The sequence below is a fragment of the Mytilus trossulus genome, chromosome 11 (assembly GCF_036588685.1).
Source record: "Mytilus trossulus isolate FHL-02 chromosome 11, PNRI_Mtr1.1.1.hap1, whole genome shotgun sequence".
In the NCBI taxonomy this organism is placed as follows: domain Eukaryota; kingdom Metazoa; phylum Mollusca; class Bivalvia; order Mytilida; family Mytilidae; genus Mytilus; species Mytilus trossulus.
The window spans coordinates 17,783,467-17,794,683 of NC_086383.1; the positions used below are offsets into that span (position 1 = coordinate 17,783,467).

Genomic DNA, 11,217 nt, shown 5'->3' on the forward strand with positions numbered 1-11,217 from the left:
CTTTCCAAAAATTGTTGTGATGATTCATTAACATGGAGAGAGTGTGCATGTGATGCTCATCCTATAAGAGGCATGTGTAAAGAAGTTGCTATTCAGACAACATGTACATGTAATAGAACCATAGACTTCAACAATTCACAGTTTTTTTTATTTTATATGTCTAACTCTTAAAAGTGCCACAAGTCTATTAAAGCCCATTTGTCCTCATTGAATAGTAAAACATGTTTAAACTAAACTATTAAATTTTGAAACCATTAAAAGTAATGGTTGAAAATAGTTAAAATGCATTTTTTTTTTTAAATATATGTATATATCTAATAGGTATGATGGAAGTAAAAAGGCTGCTGCACCATGGTACGAAATTAATGCCTCTACTCCAGCTGGAACATCAGAGCAGCACAGTTGTGCATCAGGTATAACAACTACTCACAATGTGCTATCAAAAGTAATAGAGCCAGATGTATCAGAGATCTCATGTTCAGACACAGAAGGAGGTCATAAGTACATGTAAGTGAAATTAATCTATATATTGATTTTCTTTTAAAATTTGTATTTCAACTTAACTCTGTCATAATAAAAATATATTGTAATTGGTATAACACATTGATATTATTGATACTTTCAACTTTGTGTATGTGGAAAGCAGAGTATTTCTACAACAACAAAAAAACAATTTATTAGATTCTTTTCAGTTACCTTGATTTTAAAGGAACTTAGAGAATTTACACTTTGTACATGTTGCAAGTAACAGTCATTACTGTCAGTAGATTAAAGAAAGTATTCATTGAACAGTACTATAGAAAAAAAGCAATGCAATGTAACCTGCTCATGGAGTGGGAATATACAGTCTATCCAGGGCACAATATATGCACTTGCACAGCAAAACAGTTAACACACATCAAGCAAAGGAACAGTGCTTTAATTGATGTTCTTTACCTCTGAGTCAAAATGAGGCCTTCAACCTGAGATAAAACAAACCCTCTCATCTCACTACATGCTAAAGACCTAAGATGTAACACTAGCAAATGGGTCCAGGTAAAAATAAGTACATAATGGAAAGTATTACTTAATTTTACATATTTCATTGTTGTTTTTACAGGTTAATTAAACTTTGAATTTCTAATATAACTTTTCAGAGAGTCTAGACTGTCTGGATTGGAAGATGTGAACAACAACAGCTTTATTAATCCTTTTGAGTAAGTTGTTATTATTTTGAATCTCTTAAAATATTTTTTTCTTTATAATTTAAAAAATGCTAAAAGGCATACATGTAACAGTATCACTATGTAATAAAAACCCTCATTTTATTTTTTTATCATGGCCAAAATTGTTTTGTGTGTGACTTTTTTTTTGCAACATATTGGGATTTTAATTCAGTATTCACAAGTCTGTCCATCTGTCAGATATTCATTTTATCTATTGTCCAAACCAAAATAGTACTTGTATGACTACTAGACATTTACTGTCCTGATTGGAATTATTTTTTTCTGATAACATACAGCTGAGAGGTGGCACAAAAATTGTTTAGGGTAAATCTAACATAGTTTGGGGTTAATGATCAAAATTAAATTGTTATAAAATCTTTATTTTTTTTAATTTAATTTCAGTATCAGTATTGACATGATTGATATTTCTCAAAATGATGATGACTCTGAACAGACATCCGATGAAGACTATGAACCTAGTTTCAACATAACACTAAGGTAAGCTTCAGTATTTTCATTTTTGTATTCACAGTAAAGTGTTTGTACTTCTTTTAAATTGTTATGTTCTTGTTATGTTTTTGTGTTATTTTTTTCCCCCAACTTTTTATCACATTATCTTATCTTTTCAGCATACATGTGTACATGTGCTTGATATTCAACACTTGCATTGCATATTATTATTATGTCATATATACAACAGCTTGAAATGTATTTGTGTCAAGATTTTATTATTCAATAAAGTAACATTAGATTTATTTTTTACATTTCTAGACCAAGTACAGTTGATAATTCGGAGGAACAAGAAAGTGAAGATGATGACCCAATTGAAGGCGACAAATCAGAAGAGGCCGCTATAGATATGGGTCCAGGAGTGAAGAGATTAACAATTGGAAATATTGACAACTTTATTACAGAACAACCACTGTTGGTTTACAGAGATTGCCTGTTGATGCTAGCAAACACACATACAGTACAGTTGTGTACAATGTCTGATTGTAAAAGTCTGGTTGATTTAAAAACAGAAACTATTGGATCTGCATTTTACATAACATGGGTAAAGTTTCTTCAACACTTTTATATATATAAGTCTAAGTTGAATACAACTATCAAACCCGGATAAAATTAAAAAAAATAAAATTGTATACCTTTTCATTCTCAGACTGATATGTAGATTTGTAATATAGAGATATATGACCCATTAGATTTAAGAAGATGTTGTATGTTATAAGGTTTTTTTTCATGAAGTATATAAAAATACAAATGTGCTTAAAAAAATTTGGACAATGCATTTGACTCCTGCATGTATCTAGTTTGACCTAAACTTAGATGTAAAATTGTAATTTCCGGTTAAGTAGTAGATGAAAAGAACCATATGGGGTATCCATCAATGACAAAAACAGGTTATGTTCACCAAAGACACACAAAAAGCAAAAATTTAACTTCACTTCTGTTGCTGTACTTCATCTTAAAGTCACAGTGAGGCCTTCAACACATTATTAACACCTTTTTACACCTCACTTCAATTTTAACATATGTGTTTTTGAACAGGGTTTGGACATCATAGAAATTAAAATCTGTTTATATTTGTTTCCTGAATTGTTCAGGAGATACCAACACAATCATAGACCAAGACAATTGATGCAATTTTCATGCCCAAACTACAAAAAATTTCACGTTCCATTGAATATAAAAAAATGAAAGTGTGAGTGGTGCATCTGTGTACTATGAACACATTCTTGTTTAAAGCTTGAATTAATTCACTGTTATTTAGGAACACATTTTGCATTCAATTTCACAACTGCTTGTCAATTATTTTCCATGATTTTTCTTTTTCATTCATTCTTAGTGTAAAATTTACATGTATATAAAAATTGTCAATTACTTCACAATATGTTCATATGTTCAATCCATTTTATTGCAATTTTAGGTGTGCAAGGGAGGTCATATACTAAATAAGTGGTGTTCTCAACCACTCTTAAATAGAAGAATGCATTGTGGAGATTTAATGTTAACCTCTGCAATAGTTTTGTCAGGAAACAATTTCCAAAAAATTGAATTGTTTTGCAAAATACTGGGCCTTCCTTTAGTGAGTTCTTCCACATTTCATAAAATGCAGAGATCATACATAGTACCATCAATTGACAAGTTTTGGCAGAAGCATCTTGATGATATTTATACAGAGTTACAAGGAAAAGAAGTTGTAGTACTGGGTAAATATATTAGTGTGACTGACTTTGACACATATATAAGTCACAACTGTCTTTAAACAAGCATTTGACTGGTATGCAAGAACGCTAGTCTGTACAATTTCTTTAACTTTATATGGGTTATGATTTGGCTATTTCTTTACAAAATTTTCTCTGGCCTGTGAATAATGATAGAGACTAAAGGAGATGTGGTGAAATTACAAATGAGACAGCAATCCATCAAATGTCAAGGGATATAGAGACAAGATATGAATAATATGTAAGTGTTGACACTGAGCATCAATGGATATAAAAATATATCTATTATGTATAAAAGTCAAAGTCAAAACCAATGGCAAATGCATACTATATTTAGCTTCCTTTTCATAATATTGAATAGGAACAAATTATAATAAGTTTATTGAAACAATTAATAGATTAAAAAAATGTACATGTATATCAATATTTTCATTTGTTTCTGGTACTGGTCTTCTTTAACTGATTTCTGGTTTATTTTTCAGGGGATGGTAGGATGGATAGCCCAGGTCATTGTGCACAATACTGCACTTACACATTTATGGAGATGGAAACAAAGAGGATATTGTGTATTATAACTATGGACAAAAGGATGACTGAGGGCAAAAGTACTAGTCTGGAGAAAGGCTGTTTTGAAAAAGGTTTGAAGATAATGACAGATGCTGGGTTAAATATTAAAGAAGTTGTAACTGATGCACACCCACAGATTGGAGCATTGATGAGTAAGTACACCAAATTAAATTGCACTTTTATCAATATAAAATTAAACTTGCTGATGAATGTGATGTGCCAAGAAAGGATCAAGGAGTCTGATCTAAGGCAGGATAATTAGCAATACTATTCAATTTATATTGGTAGTTAAATGCACATGCTACATGCACAGTGATTACTCCAAATAATAACTTTTGACAGGCTAGTGATACAGTCAATTAACCTCTCAACAAGTTAAGATAAAAAAGGAATGAAGACTGGTCACCTACATGACCGAAATGCTTTAACATTGTTCAATATATATTAATATTGATTAAAAAAAACAATTTTCTTTTCCAGAAAAACCACAGTATGCTAATATTAAACACTCTTTTGACATTTGGCATGGCACAAAGAATATTGGAAAACAGATTTTAAAGGTTTGCATTTAATATTGTATATATATTGTCAGAGGGGACATTTAAGTTTTACCCTTGTCTAACTTGAGTTTGAATCAACTAAATGTTATGAAACTAATTAACCACAGAACTCATATGAAGTACAAATTCAGCTATCTTTAATTTTAAACTTCTCATTTAAAAGTTTTTTCCAGTTATAATGTTATATGCAAGTGGTGGCATACATTCAACATTTATTTAATGTAAATCAAATAAATTACTACATGTATAACTTTATAAAAGACATTGTTTTAAAACATAATATGGCTTTCAATTGATCTTTCATTCAGATTTAAAAGTGTATAATATACTGATATATATATTGAGTATAACATACAAGAGTAAAAATCTGTTTTCCATATAATAAAAAAATTTACATATATATACGAAATTAACCTGAAGCAAATGTTTTATGTTTTATCTTGTAATCCTTGAACTCTTTATAGATTTATGATTAATGCTTTATACTTTCAGATGTCTCAGGAAAAAGGGAAGAAAAACAAACCATTATTAGAGTGGACAAGAGAAATTATAAATCATTATTGGCATTGTGCATCTGTTAGTAAAAGCCCTGGTGATTTTAAGGTTAGTTTACCACTTATAAAATCTATCTGGAAAAAAGTTCAGAAAAACAACTAAAACTTATTACAGCAATTCCATCAAATACGTATGAAACAAAGATTGGAGTGTTATTTAAATTATTGTTTGATTCTATCAAAAGTATTGACAACTACATTCTGTATCAATGTACATTACTGTATGTTGCCATCTATTTGTATTTAGTGCATGCTTTTTGTGTTTGGTTGCTGTCTCTATCATGTATACCCAATATTTTTTCCTCTTCAAATTAGAAATAGCTCAATTGCATGTTATTGTTCATTTCCATTATTTCTTCTTAGGTTTCTTCTGATTAAAGTTTGGTTTTAAAGTATTAAACAATCGTATAATGGTTAATCTGTAGTTTTGAATCATCTACAATAGTTTCTAAAATTATTTCAGTGCACTTGGTTTGGAATTTTACACCATGTGGTAAATGAGCACATCTGGATATTGTCCTATGATGACACATTTCACAACAACACATGCAACCATGGACCATTACCTGAAGAAAGGGAAAAATCATATATGGAAAAAGGATCAGATGCTCATAAAGCATTACGAAGCATTGTTATGGATGACAGGCTCATTAAAAACATACTTTACTATTTGAATTGCAGGTATGTGTGAATTTAATTTGATCATTATTAAACATTCTAACATCAAAAACAGAACTTATAAACAATTGTGTAAATCTAGGAATATTATATTGTATATGTATGCCCCTGCCAATAAAGTAAGGGGGTATGTACCTTGTGTGATTGTCTGTATGTCTATTCATCCAGATTCTAATATGGCACATTGCTTTTGTACCATTGAACATGGGTTGATAAAATTTGGTATGCAGATACATAAAAAAATGGTGGTGTGCTCAACTGTATAAAAATGTTGGGTCAGTCTTTAACTAATTGCCCTAAGGCCACAACTGTCATGACTGTGCTATACAGAACTTAGGTAAACCAAAAAATATCAGATAATGAATATGCAGACCCATTATGGCAAGTTTATTTGTTTCTGTAGTATAATCTTCAACTGTTTTTGGTTTCTATGCTTTTTGAAAATGGAAAAGACAACTAAACATTTTGTAGTCTTATAATTTATGTTCAACAAATTAATGGGGTTACATTCCAATTGACAATATTCTCACAATTTTTTTTCCCAGGAGCACCTCAGATTTGGAATCATTCCAAAACCTTATTTTAGCCTATACTTCAAAAAGACATGCCTATACTCCACCTGTGTACCGAGTTAGAAATCGATCTGATAACACTTGGTGAATTGTGTCTATTGATGTGAGGTCCATTTTGGTGTTTATAAATTTTTGATTTTACGTTTGCAAATTATAGGGTTTTATTCATAAAAAGGGTGATTTTCCATTATTCAGACAAGATCTAAGAAATGTTTTCGGCAGTTATGAAAATTTAGTGAATTTGATATATCTAATGAAGTAAGCTCCCTTTAGAATTTTGTAAATTTTAAATTCATCATTTCTGAGTAATGGAGTTTTACTCATTGAAAAAGGTGAGATTTCAGAGTTTTCTGATAACTAAAACATGCTGTCAGCATTTCCATGAAACTTTAGGGAATTGTTTATATCTACTGTAGTACTGATGAAAGTTTCAATATGATTTTCATGAATTTATAATAGTATAAAATTGAGAATTAATTTAACTTTAGTTTGAAAACTAAATATTGCGCAACAGCACAGTGTATTGCACAACAGCAAGAAATCTTTAATTGCATGTATTTTCAATTCTTATAACCAATTTCAAGCTCATTGAGTACATTTATTCAGAAACATATTAAAAATATTTAATATCAATCCAAAATAGGACCGGAATCAAACTTGAATATTGTGTCCATTTTCGGCCCAACTGTTCAGGGTTGGACCTTTCAGGGCGTATCCAGCTGTGTTTAGCAAAGCAGTTTATTTTCAATTTTTTATAAACTTTGGGATAATGCAATACTGCATTTTGTTCATGGTTTACCTGCCATAGTTGTATCATCAATGATCTGTGTTTAATTATAGTATTTGTGAACTGTAACATCCATGATAAATAATAAGTAATAATAATTTTTACCATATTGTATTGTCTGTCATGTTTAATTGTTCTTGACATGATTTGATTGTTCAGTAAAGAAATAACAATTCAGGAATGAAAATTGTATTAAAATAAATATTTTTTTTTTAGCCAAGTCGACCAGGTTCAAATCCAACATATTGGCCAACTGGATCAGGGTATTTCTCCCTTATTTTCCAAACAACACAGCTTGGTATAACCCGCCTGTTTCCTGCTCCAAGGTAACCATGGATCCATAGGACATACTGCCTATATGCAACATGCCTATTCCCTCTGTTGTAATTATCATCATGAGGATCAATCATCAGGTCCTCCCTCATTCGCCTGGCAACCTCCAGGACCAGCTCATCTAACACCACGGTGTTAAACTCCTACAAAGGAATGACAGTGATAATTTTATATACATTAAAATGGAGAATAAAAGTAAGCTTTTCTTATTGAGATGAAGAGAATATTTATCTAAACACCAAATTCAGTATTTTGATTACTTGAATATTGTTAGTACAATAATTGTACTTCAAATGGTTATGCTTGCACAAGGCCAGAAATATACAAACTATACAAATAGTCAAATTAACCACTATTGTCTAAGATCTACACAAGTCTAAAAACTAGAGGCTCTAAAGAGCCTGTGTTGCTCACCTTGGTCTATGTGAATATTAAAGTAAACAAAGGAAGCAGATGGATTCATGAGAAAATTGTGTTTTGGTGATGGTGATGTGTTTGTAAATCTTACTTTACTGAACATTGTTGCTCCTTACAATTATCTCTATCTATAGCCCAGTAGTTTCAGTGGAAAATGTTAGTAAAAATTGTTAAAAATTGACTATAAAGGACAATAACTCCTTCGGGGGTCAATTGACCATTTCGGTCGTGATGACTTATTTGTAAATCTCACTCAGCTGAACATTATTGCTGTTTACAGTTTATCTCTATTTATAATGATATTCAAGATGATAATAAAAAGCAGCAAAATATCCTTAAAATTGTCAAGTCAGGTGCAGCAACACAACAATGGGTTGTCATTTTTATCTTAAAATTTCGGGGCAGATAGATCTGGACCTGATAAACAATTTAACCCATGCCAAATTTGCCCTACATGCTTTGGTTTTTGAGTTATAAGCCAAAAACTGCATTTTACTCCTATGTTCTATTTTTAGCCGTTGCGGCCATCTTGGTTGGATGGCCAGGTCACCAAACACAATTTTTAAACTAGATACCCCAAAGATGAGTGTGGCCAAGTTTGGATTAATTTGGCCCAGTAGTTGCAGAGAAGAAGATATTTGTAAAAGATTCCTAAGATTTACGAAAAATGGGTAAAAATTGACTATAAAGGGCAATAACTCCTAAAGGGGTCAACTGACCATTTCGGTCATGTTGACTTATTTCTAAAACTTACTTTGCTGAACATTATTGCTGTTAACAGTTTATCTCTATCTATAATAATATTCAGGATAACAACCAAAAACAGTAAAATTTCCTTAAAATGACTAATTCAGGGGCTGCAACCCAACAACGAGTTGTCCAATTCATCTGAAATTTGATGGGCAGATAGATCTTGACCTGACAAACAATTTAACCCCATGTCAAATTTGCTCTATATGCTTTGGTTTTTGAGTTATAAGCCAAAAACTGCATTTTACCCCTATGTTCTATTTTTAGCCGTTGTGGCCATCTTGGTTGGATGGCCAGGTCATCGAACACAATTTTTAAACTAGATACCCTAATTATGATTTGGCCCATGTTTGGTTAAATTTTGGCCAGTAGTTTCAGAAGAGAAGATTTTTGTAAAAGTTAATGATGGACGACGAACGCTAATTGATGAGAATAGATTATAGTTCACTTGGCCCTTTGGGCCAGGTGGGCTAAAAATGGACAACAACCAGGCAGGCAAGACTAACATAAAAAAACAACACATTTTCTTAGCTATTTCAATAACCACACAAACTATTCTTTCAATCGTAATAATAAGAATATTTTTGAAAATTTTAATTATGGTGAAAACACTAACCCTTAGTTGGGAGTGACAGTTGACTGGTGTCTGCTTGCAGCACACTTTTTCAATTTCATTTGTCATTTCTCGGCAAAAACTACATTTGCACCATGACGGAACCTCTCTGTTTGGTGGTATTTCTGGACTGCCATTTCCAGCGTCCCTTGCATCAATAATGTCCAAAATAATGGATGGTTGCCGATGATAAATCCTCATTACCATCCTTTTCAAATCATCATTTGAAATGTTATTCAGATGATCCTATAAAAAAGATTATTTTAAAGTGAAAGATCAAGCATCATTTTTTAATAATGAATGTCACAGAAAAATGCAAGAAATACCCTTAAAATTGATACATTCTTATTTTCTTAGCAAATATTTTTTTGTCTAAGAAATACATATAAAATATATAAGCAAAACACTGCATTGATACACGGCCTTCAACATAAAATAATGAAAATGATTGATTGATAGTGTGTTATTTAACGTCCAGTGGCAAATAGTGAAATGAAATATTTAACTGAAATTCAACATGCAGAAGTATTAGAAAAATCCAGTTGAAGAAGAAAAGGTAATACAAAATATACTGAAAAACTGTGTCCATAGTACACGGATGCCCCACTCACACTATCATTTTCTATGTTTAGTGGACCGTGGAATTGGAATAAATTCTATAATTTGGCATTAAAATTAGAATGATCTTTATATCAAAGGGAACATTTATTTTTTCAAGTTTCAAGTTGATTTAACTAATACTTTATCAAAAACTACCTTGACCAAAAACTTTAAACTGAAATTTGCATTATCATTTTCTATGTTCAGTGAACCGTACCATTTGGGTCAAAACTCTAATTTAGCAATTAAATTAGAACGATCATATCATAGGGCACATGTATACTAAGTTTCAAGTTGATTGGACTTCAACTTCATAAAAAAACTACCTTGACCAAAAACTTTAACCTGAAGCGGGACAAACGGACGGACGGATGAACGAACAGACGGTACGACGGACGAACGGACGCACAGACCAAAAAACATAATGCCCCTCTACTATCATAGGGAGAACTTATCAAAGCTATTTCTTTGTTTTATTGTTAAACCAATGATTTATTTGAAAGGGATGGCTTGGATCTAGCAATTTCCTTGAACACCGTCGTATTCTGTATGTGCCTGTCCAAATACAGGACCTATAGTTAAAACAGAGAGATGACATATACAAGAGGGACAGTGGAACTCATAAAAGTACAAGTCGTTTCTTGTTTATGATATTTGTTTTATACATAAATCATATGGTTAGTTTTTTCGTTACAATTGTTTAACATTTGTCAAGTAAGGGCCTATTAATTATGAGATAACTATAAAGCATTGGTTTTGCTCATTATTAAAAGCCGTACGGGCAACATTTTTTTTAGTTGTTGACCTCTGCGTCATTGGTATCTAGTGGAGAGTTGTGTCAATGGCGTCTGCATCGTATTTTTATATTATTTTGGCATTAGAGTACATTTAAGGATGATCACAATCACCATCTCATTAAAACCTAAGGTGCATTTAGTGCGGTCTTGTCATGGCAGTTTCTGATATACAGTTGTATATGGTTCTAAAAACTTATTGATACAAGCTCAGTTCCACTAGAAAAGGCATATAAAGGAAATCAATACTAGGCCGGAACTTTCTATACTATAAGGAACTAATGGATCTGAATAATAGATTTTTTTTTTTAAAGTTACATTTGAGGAAAAAATTATTGTATAAGACAATCTACAGGTAAAACATGTTTGTTTATAATTATATAGCATTTGTATATTTTTCGATCGTGAAAAGGAAATCCCTTTATAGCGCCCCAATCAACAATTTTATTAAAGTTTTGCCTTCCCATGATGGAAAACGGCTGTTTTTTATGGCAAAAAATATTGTGATGATGGCTAAGTGAAGATTCATGAAATTTCCCGAAAGTATTTGTTATTTAAGATA

General features: G+C 31.4%; 2 protein-coding genes across 2 annotated transcripts; one reads left to right on the plus strand and one right to left on the minus strand.

The window, feature by feature from the left end:
* LOC134689792 (uncharacterized) lies at positions 1 to 6,449 on the plus strand. The gene is made up of 10 exons (XM_063549761.1): positions 1 to 507; positions 1,137 to 1,196; positions 1,608 to 1,703; positions 1,977 to 2,259; positions 3,133 to 3,415; positions 3,913 to 4,149; positions 4,478 to 4,557; positions 5,050 to 5,160; positions 5,575 to 5,792; positions 6,335 to 6,449. The coding sequence occupies exons 1-10, from the start codon at positions 305 to 307 to the stop codon at positions 6,447 to 6,449; spliced, it is 1,686 nt and encodes a 561-aa protein (XP_063405831.1). The 5' UTR covers positions 1 to 304.
* Positions 6,450 to 7,360: 911 nt separating this feature from the next.
* On the minus strand, positions 7,361 to 9,492 carry LOC134689570 (P2X purinoceptor 7-like). The gene is made up of 2 exons (XM_063549542.1): positions 9,265 to 9,492; positions 7,361 to 7,624 (listed from the first exon to the last, which is right to left on the minus strand). Exons 1-2 carry the CDS (start codon positions 9,466 to 9,468, stop codon positions 7,361 to 7,363), a joined length of 468 nt encoding a protein of 155 aa, XP_063405612.1. The 5' UTR covers positions 9,469 to 9,492.
* Positions 9,493 to 11,217: the final 1,725 nt, after the last annotated feature.